The following is a 21,947-nucleotide window of genomic DNA, read 5'->3' on the forward strand; positions in this document are numbered from 1 at the left end:
TCATTCAGTTACACAAATTAGAAGAATCAGCCTCCCTTGAACCTTATTTCAAATATACGTATTTATTACAGAAGTTGTGGTTTTACCGAACAATGATGTACAAAATACAGGATTTTCTTGTATTGGTGTGGTACGTTTGTTACAGTTGATGAAAGCACATTTTTATAATTGAACTGTTAAATACAATAGTTACCTATACTGTCTTTAGATACTATATTATCTGTAGTCCATGGTTTAACTTAAGGTTAACTGTGTAGGGCACGTTCATGGATTTCAAATTTTTTTGTTGTTGCATTATCATATAAACAGCCAAACATTTCCCCTTTTAATTACACATTCATCATTTATTTTAGTTCTGTTAATTATGTTCACAATTTTGTGCTACCATTATCAGAACTTTTCTGCTGAAGTAAAAGCTTGTATCCCAGAATTCTCCCCAATCTATCATTCAATCTCCCAACCACTGCAGTGTAGCCTGGATCTCTCTGCTAGACTAGTGCACTGACCTGATTGATTCCTGATTCCAGATTGACTCTCTTCAACTTTTTACCTAAAGTATTCTTCTTAAATGCAAATATCTTCATATATGCCTTTAAGCTGAAAGTTTTCCCATAGCTTAATACTGCATAAAGGACAAAAGTGCAAATTCATTAACCTAGCGCATGAGACACTTCATGTGCTTGCCCCAGTCTACTTACAACTTTTATCTATTCCACACACACTGCTCACCAGTCACACCTAAATATTAAATGCTTCCTGACAAGATCACATTGTTTTATACTTTTACATGGGCTGTTTCTGTCAAACTGTCCTTCACACCAAAAGTGTAAATCATTCCAGCTTATCCTGCCCAAATATCATCATTCATTTGAAGTCTGGCACACCACTGAACTAAGTATCTGCCTCCTCTCTTCTGAAAGTGTAACACTTTTTCTTAGAGATGTTGTAGGTTTACAGAAAAGTCCTGTATAAAATTCAGAGTTCCCACATATCACCCTATTATTAATATAGTGCATTGGTGTGGTAGATTTGTTACAATTGATGAGAGCACTTTTTAATAATGGTACTATTGAGTATAGCTCATGATTTACCTTAGGAATCACAGTTTGTGTTGTATAGTCCCATGGAATTTTTTTAAAATTTTATTCTAGTAATATACAAACCATCTAAAATTTACCTTTTTAACCACATTTGAATACATAGTTCAATGCTGTTAGTTATGTTCAGAACACTGTGCTGCCATCACCACAATCTATTACCAAATCTCTATCATTACCCCAAATAGAAGCTACGTAAAATTTAAGCCTTAACTCCCTATTCCCTATCTCTATATTGTCCCCTGGTAATCTATATCCTAGATTCTGACAAATGGGTTTGCTTATTCTAAATATTTCATATCAGTGAGATCAAACAATATGTATCCCATTGTGTCTGGCTTATTTCACTCTCCATAATGTCTTCAAAGTTCATCCATGTTGTTGCATGTATCAGGGCTTCACTCCTTTTTACTACTGAACAATATTCCACTGTGTGTAAATACCAAATTATGCTTATCCATCTATCAGTTGATGGACAGAGGGGTTGCTTCCATCTTTTGCATTTGTGAATAATGACACTATGAACATCAATGTGAAAATATCTGCTCGAGTCGCTGTTTTCAATTCTTTTGGGTATAGAAGTGGGATTGCTGGGTCACGTGGAAATTTTATACTTCATGTGTAGGAACTGCCAAACTGTCTTCCACAGTGGCTGCACCAGTTTTTATTCCTACCAACAATGAATGAGTGTCCCTATTACTTCACGTCTTCTCCAACATTTGTAACTTTCTGTTTTTTAATTGTAGCCACCCTAGTGGGTGTGAAATGATATGGTCATGTGGTTTTGATTTGCATTTCTAGGATGATTAATGATGTAGAGGATCTTTTCATGTGCCTTTTGACCATGTGTATCTCTTCTTTTCAGATATGTGTGAGTCTTTTGCCCATTTTTTTTAAACTGGATTGTCTTTTTGTTGTTAAGTTGAAGGATGATATTAATCTTTTATTGTATATTTATTCCCATTGTGCAGGTTGCCATTTTACTGTCATAATAAACTTCTTTAAGGAACTAAAGTTTTTGATGAGGCCCCATCTATGTATTTTTTTTCTTGTGTTGCTTATGCTTTGGGTGTTAAGTCTAAGAAACCGTTGCCTAACATGAGGTCCTGAATATGCTTTGCTACATTTTCTTCTAGAAGGCTTTTACTTCTTGTTCTTATATTTAGGTCTTTAATTCAATTAAAGTTGATTTTTGTGTATGTTGTGAAGCAGGGGTTCAACTTCATTCTTTTGCAAATGGACACCCAGTTTTCCCAGCACCATTTGTTGAAGATAATTTTTTTTCTCAATTGAGTGCTATTTTCCCCCTTTTCAAAAGTCCGTTGTCCATAATTTGAGGTTCTGAATTCTCAGTTCAGGTCCCCTTGTCTATATGTCTGTTCTTGTGCCAGAACCATGCTGCTTTGATTACTGTGGGTTTGTAATAAGTTTCAAGATTGGGAAGCGTGAGTCTACTAATTTCATTCTTCTTTTTCAAGATAGCTTTGGCTATTTAGGTCTCCTTACTCTTCCATATTAATTTGATGATTGGTTTTTCCATTTCTGCAAAAAAGATTGTGGGAAATGCATTGAATCTATAAATTGCATTGGGTAAAATAGACATCATAACAACATATAGCCTTCCAATCCATAAACATAGAAAGTCCTTCCATTTATTTAAGTGTTTTAAAATTCATTTTAACAAAGTTTTGTAATTTTCTGTGGACAAGTCCTTTAATCTTTGGCTAGATTTATTTCTAGTTATTTGATTGTTTTAGTGGTTACTGTAAATGGATTTTTTTTCCTTGAGTTCTTCTTGCTATTGTTCATTACTAGTGGATAGAAACACTATTGATTTTGGGGTGTTGATGTACCCTGCCACTTGCTGAATTCAAAGCTCTAGTGGCTTCATTGTGGATTCTTCAGGATTTTCTGTTTATAATAACATGTTACCTTGAAAGCAGGAAAGTTTTGTTCCTTCTTTTCCAATATAGATGCCTCTTAGTCCTTTTTCCTGCCTAACTGCTCTAGCTAGAACCTCCAGTACAGTGTTCAATAACAGAGATGACAGCAGCCATCTTTGTTTTGATCTTAGATGGAAAGCTTTCAGTCTTTTACCATATCATAAAGAATATGTTAGCTGTGGGTTTTTCTTATATGCCTTTTATCATGTTGAGGAAGTTTCCTTCTGTACTAGTTTTCTATGTGTTTTTATCAAGAACACTTTCTAGATGTTGACAAATGCTTTTCTCTATCAATCAAGATGGACTTTTGTTTTTTGTCTTTCCTTCATCCTGTTAATATAGTGTATTACATTAATTAATTTTCTTATGTTGTATGACCCTTGCATACCTGAACTAAATACTGGTTGGTCATGGGGTATAATTCTTTTAATGTACTATTCATTTCAGTTTGCTAGTATTTTGTTGAGGATTTTTGCATCTATATTCATATGAGATATTGGTCTGTAATTTTCTTTTCTCATGTTATTTTTAGCTGGCTTTGGTATAGGCATGATGTTGGCCTCACAGAATGAATTAGAGAGTGTTCCCTCTGCTTCAATTTTTGAGAAGAGTTTGAGCAGTATTTGAATGTTTGGAAAAGATTCACTTAGCTGCCGTTTGATCCTGAGCTTTTCTCTGTTGGGAGGTTTTTTGATGACTGATTCAATCTCTTTGTTATTTATTGTTTCACTGAGATCATCTATTTCTTTTTGAGTCAGTTTTGATAGTTTATGTGTTTCTAGGAATTTGTCCATATCATCTAGGTTATCTAATTTGTGGTTGAACAGTTGTTCATGGTGTCCTATGATATACCATCTTTCTTACGATCCCTGTATCAGTCTTCATGCTCAAGGTCCTTTCCTTAAAACCTTAACAAACTGTTCAACCCTCCCAATTTGTCTTTAATTCATTGTTTTTAATTCATTATCACATACGTTAATCTCTTTGCATTCAATACAGATTATATTTTATAATGATACTATATTTCAGGCATGACTTTAAGCACTGGAAATGTAACATAGGAGCTCTTTTTATTTCTACCAGTTTTTTGACTGTGAATATCTAAATCATGTTAATGTCTGATAACCACAGTGTCGTTTATGGATCCTGAACATGCCTTGCTCTGATTGCAGAACTGTGCCTGTATCACATCATTTGGTATTCATAATACTCCTGCCCATAATGAAAAAAAAAAAAAGCATTTGTTGATGACCATTCTGGAATGTAAATCCAGGTCTATCTGCTTCAAGATTCCCATTTGTATTCCAAGATACCATTTTTCTTTAGACCAAATACCATCTCTCCATTTTCTAATGCCCAGTTGTGCCCTTCACCACCATCTTCACCTCTATGTTGTATTTATTTTATTCCTGTGTGGATTTATATGCAAAGTACAAATAGTTATTGAACTCTTGCCAAGTTATATCATGCAGTGCATGATCTTTTCCTGCTAAATGTTTTGGAATTGTTTGAAATTCAGCTTTTTAGCCTGATTTTGAGCTGTGAAGTGTTTTTCTTAAAAGTTAGCATCTCCATCCCAGAGGTGCTCAGGCAGCTAGGTTGTTTTGCCAAGCAATTAGCAGAAGTCTTTAGTACTAGTATATTTTCTTCATTGTGATAGCCTTTTTAATGTTTGCTTTTCTTTAGCCAAGAATCATTTACAGAATGCAAATTGTTATCCAGAAAAATCTGAAGAGCTGGTTTAGAAAGTTGTCTTAAAATACAAAGTAAATTCCGCAACAGAGGGAGCATACAAAGGTGGTTTTTAGCAGTCATATATTATTTTCAGTGATGGAAGGGATTATATATTCCAAGAAGAGGCATAAAGCAACTCTCACTAAGACTCGCCAGAGAATCTCAGAGGAAGTGACATGAACCTCGATCATGTCCTTGATGCTAAAATATAGTTTAGAAGGCAGATTTTTAAAATGAAGTGTTTTTTTTTAATGACTCAAATATAAGCAATAATAATTCTTTATATGCAAACTACAATCTATTGATATCTGCTGCTCGGGTATTTTGGAATGGTATACATTTTTATGAGCCAAGGTTACTTTTCTCCAGATTTGTTAATTAAAACACATTTAAAAACTATATCTAGTTTTATTTCAAAATGGCAGGAAGATCACATAAACATACAATTCTTTTCTTCTAAGATTTCACAGAATAAATCTAAAGAAATACCAAATGAAGACATAGCTAAAAAAGAATAGAAGTGTTTTAGGTCACCAACAGTGAAAACTTTAACATTACTACTTCTGGAAGCCTGTGTATTGATGGGAGTGTATGTAAAGTGAATTAGAACAAAGAACTAGGAGGTCAGAACCCTAAAAGAGGTCTGGGTTTAGGGTCTGCAAGTATATGATGGGTGAATAAAGCAGAAAACAAAGCATGAGTCATTGGTGGGGCTGAAAATATGGAGAATGATTGACTCAAAAGATGAGAACTTGTTTTATATTAAGATAAAAACACATTATTTATAGAAAAAGAAAGGGAAAAAAGAAACAAAAGAAAAAGTATGATATATGTAGAAGTTAAAAATAAGACATAATTTCAAGCAATTGTTGGATAGTAAAAAAAAATAATAGTATGTAATTTGAAGCTAAAAAGTTCTCTTTTACCTGGACCAAGAGTTGTGTCATTGGAACCATGGGGGAAAAAAAACCTAATCTTAGCAAACTACCTGGCCATCAGTTAAAAATATTAATGAAATAAAAACAATGGTAATATTGTTTGTTAGCTTTCAAGTTTTAGGCTAATCCTTGAACAAAAGCTAGAACAAAGGGTTGTAGTTTTAGGATAGAATATTTCAGTTAGAAAATTTTGAAATTTAAAAATGCAAGAGTATTTGAGATATTTTGGAAATCAGAAATATAGAGGAAAGTATGTAACAAAATACATAACTTCATATTACAACCAGGGAAATTGGGAGTCTTGACTCAAAATATAAAAGTGGAAACATATTATGCATTGTTGTAATTAAAATAAATATTCAAATTAATAAACTTTGAGGGGTTATGTAGAAGGGTGTAGAAAAAAGGGGAACAAAATAGAGTAATGTATATATGTTATATCCTCACTTTTCTTAGTGGGATACATACAATGCCTAAAGATATAAATATTTTAGCTTACTATTTACAGCTTTGATGTAGATAAACTGGCAAAAAAAATAATATTAATTAAAAGAAAAAAGCAAAACATTTAAAGAATTTACCTCTGGCTGAAAAGATTGGAGTGGGAAAGTTTTGTTTTTCATCTGAAGCTCTTTTGTACTATTTGATTTGTTGCCATGTAGGCAGTCTTTGATAAAAAATTAAAAAATAGAAAAGAAATTATAGCATTATATATTTGTAGGGTCCCTGTGGAAGCAAATTTGAAATGCATGGGAAATACAAAATGTACCAGATAGTGTTCCAACTAACAAATAACCTCTTAAATCAGTGTACTGTGCTTGCTCATGGGAAACCAGCTGGAATTTGCAACCCCTCTCAGCTTAGGTGGGGGAGTGGTTACAGTTTATATTGAGCTTATACAATTTATGCTGTAGTGTATACATAAAACAGCAATAATTTTAAAATTTTTTTCAAATTTTTCTACATGTTTTTCTATATGGTACACACTGAAAGTGTTAAAAATGTGTATCTTTATGGTTAACAGAGGTTCTTCTTTTTCCCCCCTTTAACCCTATTATTTATTTATTTTTGTCCATATTTTTTTTAACTCACCTGTCCATACATTGGAAAACTTTGTCGCATAATCACATGGTCACTGTAAAAGATATATAGCTACACAGTTGTCTTCAAGAATCAAGGCTACTGGAATATAGTTCAGCAGTTTCAGGTATTTCCTTCTAGCTATTCTAATACGCTAAAAACTAAAAAAGGGATATCTATATAATATGCAAGAATAACCTCCAGAATGACCTCTTGACTTATCTGAAGTCTGTCAACCACTGAAACTTTATTTTGCTTCATTTCTCTTCCCTCTTTTGGTCAAGAAGACATTCTCAAACCCACAATGCCGGGTCCAGGCTCATCCCCAGGAGTCATGTCCCATGTTGCCAGGGAGATTTATACCCCTGGGAGTCATGTCCCACATAGTAGGGGAGGGCAGTGAGTTCACCTGCAGAGTTGGCTTAAAAAGAGGTCACATCTGAGCAACCAAAGAAGTTCTCTGGGGGTGACTCTTAGGCATAATTATAAACAAGTCTAGCTTCTCCTTCACAAGAGTAAGTGTCATAAGGGCAAACCCCAAGATCACGAGGAAGTATTCTTAGGTGTTGGTTTACCTTTACTTTGTTTTTCAGGCAAACTTGGGCTTTAGGATTTCTGGACATACCAGATACCATCGTCTACATCCTTCTGTGATCTCCACAATTAAAAGCCTCTTGCTGAACAATTGGCTTCCACTGTAATGGACTCAAACTTCTATTTTTCAACTTTCATTAATTCCTTTAACTTAAGTCCTTAAGAAAAGCAAGTCACCCGTTGGAGACTGTAGGCATAGTTTGTTTCCTTCAAGTTGTTCTGGTTTAGTTTTCTCCTTCAATTCTTTTTTTTTTTAATGTATATATATTTGGATGTCAGTTTTCAGATAGAGGTCAACTGTTTGTTTAGCCACTACACATTTGAGAGTAAGTGTAACATGTCAGAAGAGCATGCTGGATTTTAAAAGCCATAGATTTTATTCTGGGCACTGCCTAGTAATGTGCCCATGTGATCATGGAAAATCATATATTCTAGTTATTCCTCAGTGTCTAGTTTGGCAAAATGAGGATAATACTACCACTTTTATATGATTGTTAAGTAAATATTTATTTATTGGTGGAAAAGAAGACAATGGTTTCCTGGAAAAATCTGGTGAAAACTTGCAAATCACAGGAAAACAGTTGTATTACTAAGATAGAGCTATCTATTAAAGTGATTCTTAGCCATTCCCGTGGAGCTTCATAAGTACTGAACTGTATTTGCCCTTTAGTGGGTCCTGACTTTGAATCTCTAACATGGTAATTCCTGATGTATAGTCAGGGTCAAGAATGATTGGCTTAAATACATGGCAAATATTTTAAGAGCCAGATTATCATCTCTACTTTTTAAATGTGCAGTTTGCTGTGAGCATCAGCATCAAGGACCCAAAACACAAACTGCCTCAGTTCACAAAGTTGAAGATCATGATTTCAACCAAGAATTATATCTCTGCCACTTTTTTTTTCCTTAAAATGATTGGCAACTGGGGTGACTGTTTTTACATTTCTAATTACTTTCTTCAACAGTAAACCTTCTTTGAGCACTTTCTAGGGCCTGGACAATTTCTGTCAAAAGTGAATAAAACATGCCACATGTTTCACAATTTTCATAGGGTGACCCTAAGCAGGTTGAGGGTTACCCTATGATACTACAATTTATAGAGTACTGGGGGGACTTGGAAAAGAGTATTTAGTTTAGCCTACTGAGAGACTGGAGGGGGCTGTCTTGGTTTGCCAGGGTTGCTATGGCAAATGCCACAGAATGAATTGGCTTAAACAACAGGAATTTATTATCTCAAGGTTTTAGAAGCTAGAGGTCCAAATCAAACTAAGGTCTTGACAGGCCCATGCTTTCTCTCAGTCTGTAGCATTCTGGTGGTGACTTGCTGGTAATTCTTGGCCTTCCTTGGCTTGCATGTCTGTCTCCATCACATGGCAGTTTGTCCCCTTGGTCTTCTCTTATGGCATCCTGTGACCATGTCTGAATTTACTCCACCTTGCAATGATTCCTGTCATATGGATTAAGGTCCACCCTGCTTCAATTTGACCTTATCTAAATAGAATCTTGGAAGATTCACAAATAAGCCCGCACTTTAAGTGAGAGTAATATTGTCAATGGTCCTATTTACAAATAGGTCCACACCCATGAGATCAGGGTCTTACAACATGTCTTGTAAGGGGACAGGATTCAACTCCCAACAGGCACCCTCTGGGAAAAATTACATTTTAGGAAAAATAGTAGGATTTGTACATTTAATATACACACAACCAAGATCCAGGAAAGGAAAGAATCTTGACAAAAAAGACACAATAAACTACATTAGATTATGTAAGGAATTGCCAGCAGGTATGTTACTGGAGCAAAATATCCAAGGTAAAGAGGACTGATATGAGCCTGAGCTAGTTCCCAGAAGGCAGTGTTTGGAAAGGAAAATGTTCCTGTGACTCAGATTCCATATCACTAGCTAAGAGAAAGAGTAATACGGGCAACCTACCAGGGAAGAATGTAAATTGAGTGAATGAATACTTCAGTGCTAGGAGTAGAGTACTTCAAGAAAACATCAAGCCTGGCCCAAACACAGAACAGAAGAAATCCAGTGATGCCAAATTACAAGCAGCAAGAGACTTTTTGCAGGGTGTTGATGGGTGAATATTGATTCTTGAAACGGTGATAAGTAATATGTATATGCATATGTATGTAAGATGCACATATACCTACACACATGCATATATGCAGATATACACGTTTATCTTTATGGTTGAACAAAACATAGAAACAAACAAGGACATTCTTAGGTGGTGAATTTCATACATGTGTATTGGGATATTCATGTTAGAGGATATCACATAGATCTGAAGAGTTGTTCCACTAATGATTATACATTCTCCAATTGGTGATTTAAACAAAGAAACAAGCACACAAGTAAGAAAAATAAAGTTCAAATTTGTAGCCCCAAATCTATATCTTTTCTAATCTAAACAAACAATTAAAATCAGGATAATTACTTACATATTTCATAATGTGCCCCCATTTAATTTTTCTATAGATTTTATAGCTTTCATTTTGTGACATTTCAAATAGGCTTCATCTAAGCTGTTTGCAGTTTTGTTAGTAAAGGTTGACCATCAAGTGGTGTACTACTTCTTTTACTTTGCATTCTCCTCATCTTTATGTGTATTTCAATTCCTTGATTTCATTTCTTCTCCTCAGAAGAATTCCCCAAGACGTTCTTTGAGTAAAATTGATCAGATTGGAGAGTGAGGAGAGCAATGAGTAGCCTCAGTGATCCAATGATTGTTCAAACCTTTACTTTAGCTGTTAAGAAAGGGAAACCGATTTTCATTTTTAGTTTTCCTTTGACCAAGACTTCCTAGAGTTGCTGCCCGATTAAAATTTCAAAGTGGTTGCCAGATATTTACATTGCTTATCTCTTTAAAATGCAAAAAAGACAATAAAAATGAAAAGTCCAGCGGGCCTAGGTCTTCCCCATTTTAATTTTTTCAAGCCAGGACCTTAAAAAAACAGACTCCAATTTAATAAAACACCATGATTTTGTAAAAGAAAGGGCAGTTGAATAACAGAAAATTAGGAAAGACATCATTTCAGAAGAAAAGAAAATCCTTACATTTAATCAGGTATAGTTTAGATACAAAAGTTTATTGTCCTTTTTCTTTTTTACTCAGCACAGAGCAAATTTCAGCATAATGACCTGCCTCAAGTTCACAAAGTGTTTGTAAACTTCTGCTATTGCTGGAACCAGAATGGATTTCTGGAATTCATTCTTGTGCTCAATAAATGCCACCAGGCCGTCTGGGGGGCATCCCATGCTGAGTTTAATCATCTTAGACCTTATGCAGAGGCCAGGTCTGAAGACGATTGAATAAACTTTCTCTTTGTGCAAGTAAGCACCAAAGGTGTTCACTGCCTTTCAAAGAGGTTTTATTACTTAACTCCACTGGAAACAGGATTCTGATATAAACATTTGATTCAAATTAAGTCCCTGCAAGTGCTGATAACAAGGTTTGTGAAGTGCCCAAACTAAACACTGGAGTCTCCCTCAATGGGTGGATATTAGGTCACTCAAGCCATATTAAATCTTTTTACAGAAATTTAATATTCTTTCAACTAGAAAAACTCATATAGGAAGAGGAATCTCATCGTTTGAATGAAATCACTCTCTTTCCATCCTTTTTTTTTATCCAGTTCTACTTTTTCCCTTAGGGTCTAATTTTTCTTATTTATAAAATGAGAGGTTTCAATAAAGTTTAAATACATATTAAGTGCTCACTGGCTCCAGGGAAAACAGTGAGAACCACAGGAGATGCAAACTTGGGCAAACTTAGTCCCTACCTACTTGAAATAGCACAAATACATTTCTGAGGTTGCTCCAAGTGTCAGACTTCCATGACTGAGAAATTATGTTGGCAACAATTCCACATTTCCACTTAAAAATCACAGAGTGCAGGTGCCTGTGAACATCCCATTATAGGGCCCAATACCTTGGTTAAGTACAATTTCCCTACGCACATAACTGATTCTAAGAAAAATAATGTCTTGAGAGCTCCTCAAGCTCATCCATCCTTTACTTAGAACTTCTATGTTTCATACTATTAACTTACCCATGAGCATTAGGGAAAATTGCTATAGCAGGAAGCTACTGACAAGGAAATGTTTCCTGAGTCCATGGAGACCATCCAAATGTCTTTGCTCATTTCAATTCAAGCACTGGTCTTCTGAGCACAGTAACCCCTTAGCCCAGGGATAAAGGGCAGCACAAAAAAATATTGGCATTTGTCAAGAAAGTTGCTTCGTAGAAAACAGTCTTATGTTGACACATAAAGTATAGATCAAAGAATTTAGAAACCATTGTTCCAGGTTTTGCAATAGATTGTATGTTAATTCTGCCTGTTGGCTTGCAACCATAGCTTCTGCTCCTAAAGTCTAAATCCTGTATCCCAGAGTGTATCCCAAAATCATTCAATCACATGCCCTTGTTTCTAATAAGCTCTCTCCAACTTCAGTATCTAACGTTTCCTAATGAATCCAGGTTTTCCGCTATTGTTAGTACCATCCCAAGGTTACATATGTTTTTTGTTTGTTTGTTTGTTTGTTTGTTTTAACGTGGCAAACCGGATCTCTGGCATGGCAGGTGAGAATTCTGTCACTGAGCCACCACTGCACAACCCTAGATATGTTTTTAATTTTGAGCGTCACTGTTCAATTTTCAGCAACTCAACAAGAATTGAGCACTGAGTAAGTGTAGGCTATTGTGCTAATTGCTGGTTCAAGGAACAATGAGACGTTCCCTGAATTCACTTTACTCTGGTCATCTTCAGATGCTATGATGGAGCACTATGCAGAATGAGTGCCTAACCCAGTTGACTGAGATCAAGAAAGAGTTCTGGAGATTCAGATGAGTCCTATAAAGTAGGCTGACGTTAGCAAGGGAAGATGGATTTGGAAAAGTGGGGAAAAGGGTTTTCAAGACATAAAATGTATAAAAGGCTTGAAGGTAAAAGAGAGCTTGGTGGATTGAAAAATTGGCTGTGCACTTAATATAATTATATGATTTATAGGAGGCATATTTCCTACTTAAATTCATCAAATCAGCAGATTTCTGTTTGACCTGATTTATGAGATTGATGGAAATAAGCCTGCCCCTAGTTGAGTAAATTTATTTGTTGTATGAAACCATGCATGTCCTTTGCTATTTGGCAAAAGCAAAGAAGCCATTATATTTCATGTGCACTTCCATTAAACATACCCCCACCCTGCTCAGGCCACATCTTAGGTGACTAGTATTCCTGTCAAGCTCCTTATCAACCCAAATCCTACAGAGAAAAGAATGAAGCATCATCCCTCAAATTGCATTAACTTGTGTAGGAAATAGTGACTGATTGGCACGTGAACTTTAAAAAATATTTTTTTAATAAATCAAAAGAAAACTATAATAAATGTTATAACAAAACCTATATTCATGCCATCCAGAATTTTATAGCTGTTAGTATTTTGTCATTTTTTATTCCTATTTTCATATTCTAAAAGAAATGAAACATTACAGATCCAATAGCCCTCTTTAACACTGTCCTAATCCTATCTTTAGAATTCCAAGAAGTAAGAATTATTAGGAGCTTGGTATGTGCCCTTCCTTCCATTCCAATTTTCATACTTTTATATACAAATATGTGCATCCACAAACCATTTCTTAAAATTTTTTGTATGTGTGATTATTGTTAACTTTTTATTATGGAATATTTCAAATGTACAAAAATAGAGAGCATAGTATAAAGAAAACTCACATAAATGCCACTTAGCTTCAACAGTTCTCAACTCAGGACCAATCTAGTTTCATTTATATCTCATCCACTTACCCACCCCCCCAACCACTTCAATTATTTTGAAGCAAATTCCAGACATATCTCTTCCTTTTTTTATATTCCAATGTGCGTTTCTAAATAATAATGACTTATTTTCTACATAACCACACTGCAGTTATCACGCTTAAAAAATCCAAAATAATTCCTTATTATTATAAAAATACAGTCTTATTTTCCCCCCATTGTCTCCTAATATATATCATTTTGTTTGTTAGACTTGGGGAACCATGCCTGGCCTATATTTTGGAATTGGTTGCTATGTCTCTCAAGTATCTTTAAATCTCTAGTTCCTCCATCTACTTCTTCCAGCTATTTATTTCTTAAAGAAACCGCATTGTTTGTTCTGTAGTTTGCCACAGTTTGGAATTTTCTGATTTTATCACTGCAGAGCATTTAACATGTTGTACTGTCCGCTGTATTTATTTCCTGAGACCAGGTAATTAGATCTAGAGGTTTGAGCAAGTGTGGTTTTGATCTTTTTCACAAGACTTCTTCACATGCGGTATTATACTTCTTCAGTAGATACCCCACCTCCAGTTGTCTCTTTTTGTTCATTAGCAGTAGTTAATGGCCATTGCCTGGATCCATTATTTCATTAGGAGATGCAAAATAATGCTATTGGGGATTGCATCATGGCCCCTACCAGAGATGTGCCCAGGTCTTTATCTGTGTAGGAAATAGTGTGAATCCTTTTGTAAATAGGACTTTTGAAGATGCTATTATGAGGTAAGATGTGGACTCATTTGTGAATAGGATCTTTGAAGATCCTATTTAGACGAGGCCAAATTGAGTCAGAGTGGGCCTTCATCCATCTGACTGGAGGCCTTATAAGTCAGAACAAATTTAGATGCGTCAGTCAGAAGAAGCCCGCCGACTCCGAGAAACAGAAACAGTGAGAAATCGCATGTGATACAAGGAAGGTGAGGTCACCACGTGATGGTGGATTGCTTGGAAATTTCAGACTCCAGGAGAAAGCAAGCCTTGCCATACACTTGTTGCACTTCTAGCTAGCCTCCAAAACCTTGAGACAATACATTCCTATAGTTTAAGCCAATGCTTTGCGTGGTATTTATTATAGCAGCCCTAGAAAGCTAAGATAGGGGCTAACCTAATTTTATCCTTCTTACATTATTTATTGACTACATATATGTGATTTTTTTTTTTTAGTGGTTGCTTTCGTATTGTAAAGATACCCTTCTGCATTTTGCTTTTGCTTATCTGTCCACACTGATAAATATCTAACGGGTTCCTTGTAATTTCTATGTGGTAGTCTGTCTTATAGCTCTCTATTTATGATTTTTCCTCTTCTTGCCCACTTGAGTTATTCCAGTAGTTTTGACAATACAAACCATCTTTAGTGACTATCCTTGTAAGGATCTCAGGGACATGTAAACTGAAATTTCTCCAGAAGTTGGTGCTGCCAATTTCTTCTCTACTTTTTCTAAATCCTTGACAATACCTAATATTGTCAGGTTTATTTTTGCCAATCTTCCTCATAAAATTTACCTCATTGCTGTTTTGGATTTCATTTTCCCAATGACTAACACATTTGATAATTTTATTGGCCATTGGCATATTCTCCTCTATGAATTGCCTCTTGATATGCCTTGATCATTTGTCATTGGTATGCTATCTTTTACATATATAGCGTCTCTATATATTTGGAGTAGATGATCTTCAATTGACTTAAATATTGTAGACATTTTCTTACCATATATATATTTTTTAAAGAAGTCTCTGACCCAAGAGATAGTCAGAGCCTTGAGTTTATTTTTATTATTATTATTTTTTACATGGGTAGGCACCGGGAATCGAAGCCGGGTTCTCTGGCATGGCAGGCAAGCATTCTTGCCTGCTGAGCCACCGTGGCCGGCCCCCATATATTTTTTAAACATTCATTTTTTTTAAATTTTATTTTGCTGATGAAAGTTTAGCACAGTTGAAGAGTGCAGATTATGGTGTCAAATGACCTGGATTCATACTCCAGCTCTGGAAGTACATAGCTGTGAAGATTCTGACCCCATTGCTTTACTTCTCTGCACCTCAACATTCTCATTTGTAAAATGGGAGTAAAAAAATAGTGTCTGCCTCTAAATTACAGGCCTAATGAACAGTGCCTCACATATGTAAGTCTCACTTAAAGTTAGCTGTTATTGTTTTCTTCAGATATAATTTTAAGTTTGATGGAGTTGAATTTATTTATCTTTTCCTTTATTGTTTGTGTTCACACGGACTCTTTGAAATATCTTTCTACTCTTTATAGGTTTTCTGCTGCCAGAAAGGAATGGTGGTATTTACTATCATTGCTATAAAATAATAGCAGAAGCAGCTACACTTATTGTGTGCTTTCTATGTGCCAGGCACAGTACCGGGCACCATATAGATGTTACATGAACTCATTATTTGTATCAACTCCACAGTGGTCATTATTATTCCCTTTTAAAGGTGATGACTTGGAAGCATAGAAAGGTTAAAATAAAGCAGCTAGTCAATAAAAGCAGCAGGAAGTTAGACGGCCCTGAACCATTTGTTGCTTCTAATATTTGGGAAAAGGGGAAAGGATTAGATAAATGTCATATATTACCGTGGCAAGAGCCTGGAAGTGGGTGGTGGTGAGTTGGTTTCTTGTCCAATTTCTACCCCTCGTACTTGCTTCTCTGGCCTTAGTGAATTTGTTAATAAGATAAGATGGCAAAATATGATCATGGAGATTCTTGACAGCTCTAAGATGCTGTTGTTCTTGGAAAAGTTACAAGTACAGAGATGATCTGGGTAGTACTATTTAAAATTGCAACAACCTATAATATCCAACAACAGAGAAATGGTTAAGTAAATTATGGTACAATCATTTGCTGAAATACTATGGCATCGTTTAATTGTTAAATACAAAAACTGAAGTTAAATGAAAGTATTCTTTCTTTCTTTCTTCATTATTCTTCATTTTTTTACATGGGCAGGTACCAGAAATCGAACCTGGGTCTCTGGCATGGCAGGCGAGAACTCTGCCACTGAGCCACTGTCACATCGCCCGAAAGTACTCCTTTGATATGCTGTTAAGTGAAAATGAAATGAAATATTCTTTCTAGCATGTGCTTGCAACTATGTAAAATTAAGTGTTCAGAAGTTTCAAGGTGAAACAATCATTTTGAAAAACTTTTTGTCAGTATCTCCTAAAGCATATTAATAATATGAATGCATGATACAATTAAAAGGCATATTAATAATATGGATGAATGATACAATTAAAAGGTTTGCCTCTTTTTTGTGTGTGTAAATTGTGTGTCTACTAAAAAGTTAAGTAAAAATTACAAAAACTGAAAAACCTTTGAATGGACAAATTTGTTGCGGGAATGGGAATATTCGAAGTTTTTTTCCATTGGTGTTCTCTAGTGTGTGAATCTAAGTAATAGAAGCACAAATTTTGGTAATTCCAAGTTGATGTAATATATCAGGGTCTCTGCTCATTGGCACTTAGTAGCACATCAGCACAAATATCCAGGAAGATATTTATCATAGAGCTTGACTGTGGCACCCGAGAGAGGCAGCAGTGCAGATACGACGCTTGAGGAAATTAGCTGGCTCTTCCTTTATTAGTTGTGTTTATTATTGGGCAAATACCAGTAGCAGCTCTCCAATAAGTAGTTAGGATGGAAATAATGCTTATAAACATCAAACACACAGTAAATGCTCATAAAGTGTGACCAAGAAGTGTAACATTTAAGTTATTGTTATTGGTCTTTGTTAACTGGAAATACCAGCTGGAAGAGGTAACCTTTCTATTTCTAGACTTCTAAATGTCCTGGCATTTAAGTTCTATATTATTTGACTTAAAAGCTGAAAGCCACAACAGTAATAGAAACTGAAAGAGAGAAGGTCTCTTTGGGTAGGAAATGTAAACCTTGAGTTACTCCCTATCCTCTCTGAAAACGGAAATGGTCTCCCAGACCAAGGGATTTTGAGCTGGGGCCTCTGTGTTGGAGACTTTGTCCCTTGTATACTCATTTATAAAATCAATTTAGCTGGATGCCCAGAAGGAAGGAGAGGGAAAACCTCTGCTTTAGACAGAAATGCAAAGATCTTTAAGGCTGAAATGAAGAGAAACATATTCATTTGGCTTTAAATAAGGCCATAGGCTGAGTTTGAAATTGAATTTTGGTCTAGAGTTCGGGTAAGCATATCAATTGGTAGTGTGTCAGTCCTCACTTTTGTTTTTTTGGGGGGGCTTGGATAATGGAGTTCAAAAGCACTAGCTTTCAAAATATCCCGATTTGGAAATTAGGTAAATATGCTGTTAAATACCACATAGATATTGTCACTTATGCAGAGTGGGAAGCTTGAGGAAATTGGCTGGCTCGGCCTCTTACTAGTTGTGTTTTTAATTTTGTGCCACGTTTTTATGCATGTCCTTTCTGTTTCACATTGTTATTGGTTTAGTGTCTTTACTAATGTAATGAAGGCTTTACTTTTTTTTTTGTAGTGCAGGCACCGGGAATCTGACCCCGGTCTCTGGCATGGCAGGTGAGAATTCTGCCACTGAGCCACCAACGCACCACCCTGAAGGCTTTACTTTTTAATTCATATTTTTATAACTGTATTTTCTCAGAATGACTATTTCCTAATCTCTCTGCCATTGAACAGTAGTGCAAAAAAACAAGCAAACAACAAAACTTTGACTACATATTAAAGGGATTGTTTCCTTAGAACTGGTGTTTTTGCCGTAGGATAGCTCAGAGAATTTAATATTTTAATGTGCACTTTGAATATCCAGGCTAATAGTAGCTAGGTTTCCTACAACTCATTTGACCAAAGAACCCCTTTTATTCTTGCCTATTTCATATACTGGCACACCCTAAGACAGGTTTTGTAGAAAAACTCCTAATGATAATATTCATGCACACAATAAGGTGTGATTGTTTTGACAGACCCAACTTATTAGTTCATGGAGATACACCCACCAATATGACTTTCTTTCTGAACAAAATGTTTGATTATAATGGTAAGTAATGGTAAACTTGGACCAAAATGATCAAAATGCCTGTATATGTGTCCCCTGATTTAATAGTAGATGCTGCTTTCAGTTACACAGCATGTGGTATCCTTTAACTATTTAACAATACAACTGGTTATTATTTTGATTTAGCCATCTCATAATTCCCTGTTGTAAATGTTTTTATACATATTTATATATGCAGATATTATCTGGGAGAATATGGTGATTTATGCTCATTAATAAAGATGTTGAACTTTTATCATTTTGTCATACTAGAGTCCTAAAATGATAAAAGATAATTACTTTTGATGGTGTAACTATAGTTCCTGAAATCCAATTTAAAAAATAATTCAGTTTTTTTCTTAAGTATATGGCAAACAAAATTGTCCCTGAAGAAGAATATACCACTTTGCATTTTGAAATCTGATTTCATAACCATGATGATCAGAGCATCATTCAATTCAAACAAAAGAATTAAATCTAGGGAATATGCCACATTTGCATGAAGTCTCTAGTTCCAAAATACCTCCTACATGAATTTGGATTAAATGTGGTCACTGCTTCACCAGCGTTACTAAAAGACAAATAATATTCTGCCCACCAGTATACGATAACTCACTACTAGTTATTTTCAGAGGTCATCTTAAATTATGCGTAAAGCATATAAATATGCATAAAGCATATAAATATGCAATTCTTTTTTATTTCAATAAAACATCATAAGAGGATATTGAGATTCTTAGGGGGTTATAAGAATAACTCACCTTATTTCCTGATAGAAATGAGCCCCATTTATGCACAGAAAAGGTGAAACAGAAGCATGTTGAGGCAACTACTTCTGAGTAAATGAATTCTTTCTGTTTTTAATTTTTTTTCAGCTATTGGCCTAAGGGATAATTATCCCCCAGTATTCTTTGTGGCTTTGTCATAGAAGCTTTGAGATGCTATTTTTAAGGGGGTATAAGAACAGAATGAGAAGTAGCCTGGAATCGTGTTCCATATGGCTTCTAACTTTCTCAATGTCTGTGCATTGCCATTTCAGTACTGAGGAAACAGAGGTGATACAGGATTGAGGAAGGGTTGAACACTTATGGGGTGGAATTCTTGGAAGTATATTTAGAGAACAAGCCTGTTCTGTTTCCTATAGTCTTTTGTACTACTAGCCTAGAGCAGGCCTAAGATGAAGAAAAGAGATGGCACAATTTTTTATTTATTTTTGGTGTCTGGATTAAGACACTCAACTGAACTAAGGAATAAGTTTAAATTGTGTATTAAGATGTGAAAATATCATAGTATTTACTGGTGGCACAGCAAATGTTCATCAGCTGACAAATGGATAAACAAATTGTGGTATATCCATACAGAAGAATATTACATAGCAATAAAAAGGAACAAACTATTGATACACACAACAACATGGATGCATCTAAAAAGCATTTTATTGAATGGAATAAGCCAAACACTAAAGACCAAATACTGTAAAATTCCATTTATATGTGCGTCTAGAAAAGGCAAAACTGTAGTGGCAGAAAGTAGATCAGTTGTTCCAGGGGTTGCAGGTGGGAGGCAAGGATTGATTGCAGAGGAGCATGTAGGAAATTTGGTGGGGGTGGTGGAGAATGGAAATGTTTAATATGATAATATGCATGATGGTATGCATTTGTGAAATCTCATCAAACTGCATACTTAAAATTGGTGAACTTTGTTTTGTATGGATTATACCTCAATAAAACTGATTAATAATTATACGTGATAGCATTTATCAGTAAGGGGAGAGTGGATGCTAGAATTTGTAATACCCAGAAATGACCAGAAGAATCATTGGGACAGTCACTTTTCATCCAGAATCAGGGCAAAGATTAATATCAGATACTAAATTTAAAGGGATGGTGGAAGATCAAAATGATAAAACCCATGAGCCATCAGTGTACTTGTTTAATGTGTAAACCACCTAGCCTAATGTTTAGCACATAGTAGGGTCTTAATAAATGCTGAGTGGTATTAATTTTGTGATTGTTATTCTTATTAAGTGTACATAGTCCATTAAGGGTACATAGGCAACCCAATAGAGGTTGTGCCTACAAATGGAGAGAGCCTGAGTTAAGTGGTTCTAGTGACTTGAAATTCATAAGAGGAGGTAGAATTTATCAGTGACTTGCTCAGGGAAATTAATGAATTATAATGTGTCACAGGAGCTGATATTAGAACATCAATTTCTGAGACATATTCTTACCTTTCTTTCGTGCTAAAATCATTGCTGAGTATCTCTACCCATTGTGAGGACTATCTTAAGAACTTTGTCTCTAACAAGATTTACGAGTTACAAAGTTATAGTTTTGAAATGATTTTTTGACTACACGAGGAACAGGTAATGCGCCAAGAGTATGGAGCACATGTTAATATAATCTTTACATGTGTTGCAGTAGAGATAATGTAATAACCAACATTTATTGACATCATGGTATATCCAGCACTGATTGTGCTAAGTACTTTTCATGACTTATCATGTCTAAACCTCATCAAACCTTAAGAGTTAAACACAGATAAACAAAGAGATGCATGAGTATTAAGAAGCAGATCAAAGTCTTGATATGCCTCTGACAGAATCAGTGGTATAGACATAGGGCAAAACCTGGTGAGGAGATATTCAGTTTTATTAGAGCTGGATTGTCAATGCTACAAATTTGTGGTTGCTTGCCCTGTCCTGGGGATGGGTTGAAGAAGGAAAATCATGTTCTCTCTTGCCCAAGCTCTGTAAACACCAAATAATAAGGCAGTAGGATAACAGAGTACATTAGGTCAATAAATGATTGTTAAGTTAACTGCTCTGTCACTATTTTTGTAAAGAAGAATTTGGATGCCATATTCGTAGGGAGTAAAAAAATCCCAAACAGGGTAATGTTAATGTTGGATAATGGTGTGATATTTTAATAGCTGCTCGACTGACCAACCCTATTTTGAGGTCCATTTTGGGCAATGGTATAGACACATTTCTGTGTAAGAATGATGGCATTTAGCAGGAACTTGAGTTCTGATAATACCTTTAATTATACCTAGGGATTATCAAACTGAGACAATTGTTGTTCCTAAATGAGAAAAACGGATAGTGTGCATTCTATAATGAGTACACTTTTCATTTCCTTATCATACTGAATTTCAGGTTTATTTTTGTCTATTTTCTAAGAAAGTAGAAATGCCATTTCGTAGAATAAAAATGTTCTTTATAATGTGAGCAGTAGATTGAAGCCGTACAGACTGGCTATTTAATGAAATAGGCAACATTCCAGTGGAACTGACAAGCCTTATTTCTATTTTTTTTTTTTTCTCTTTCTTATTACAGATGGACCCGATTCAGAAAGCTGTAATAAATCATACATTCGGGGTTCCTCTTCCTCATCGAAGAAAGCAAATCATATCATGCAACATTTGCCAGTTGAGATTTAATTCTGATGTAAGTTTATCATTTAATATTCACTAAAAAATGTATTATGCTGTTCTAATCTTGCAGGAGAAGAGATTGCTTAAACATTCTTCTCCAATAACTGAGCATGTCAAAATTCAAAGATAACATTTTAACTCCTTATGTGCTTTAATTTTAGAGTTTATTATGTTATATCTTGCTGTTTACTACGAAAAAACACATATATGATCTAGTATACTTGTTGTTTAATGGTATTTTTTTTTTTGTCTCTGGAGAATGCTCAATTTAGCTAATACATTTTCCTTTTGGAAAATAGTCCAATTTAGAACCAGTG

At 35.1% G+C, this 21,947-nt stretch overlaps 1 protein-coding gene across 4 annotated transcripts in view; it reads left to right on the forward strand.

The window, feature by feature from the left end:
• The window catches only part of ZNF385D (zinc finger protein 385D), a 332,722-nt gene that overhangs the window by 184,330 nt on the left and 126,445 nt on the right, over positions 1 to 21,947 (forward strand). For 3 of the 4 annotated variants that reach the window (XM_077130026.1, XM_077130024.1, XM_077130025.1), the window contains one exon: positions 21,533 to 21,643. The exons of the other annotated variant lie outside the window; for it this stretch is intronic. In XM_077130026.1, the coding sequence (XP_076986141.1) occupies positions 21,533 to 21,643 (111 nt within the window). The remainder of the gene's footprint in view (positions 1 to 21,532; positions 21,644 to 21,947) is intronic. 4 annotated transcript variants of the gene reach the window in all.

This window comes from Tamandua tetradactyla, chromosome 15 (genome assembly GCF_023851605.1).
Source record: "Tamandua tetradactyla isolate mTamTet1 chromosome 15, mTamTet1.pri, whole genome shotgun sequence".
NCBI lineage: Eukaryota > Metazoa > Chordata > Mammalia > Pilosa > Myrmecophagidae > Tamandua > Tamandua tetradactyla.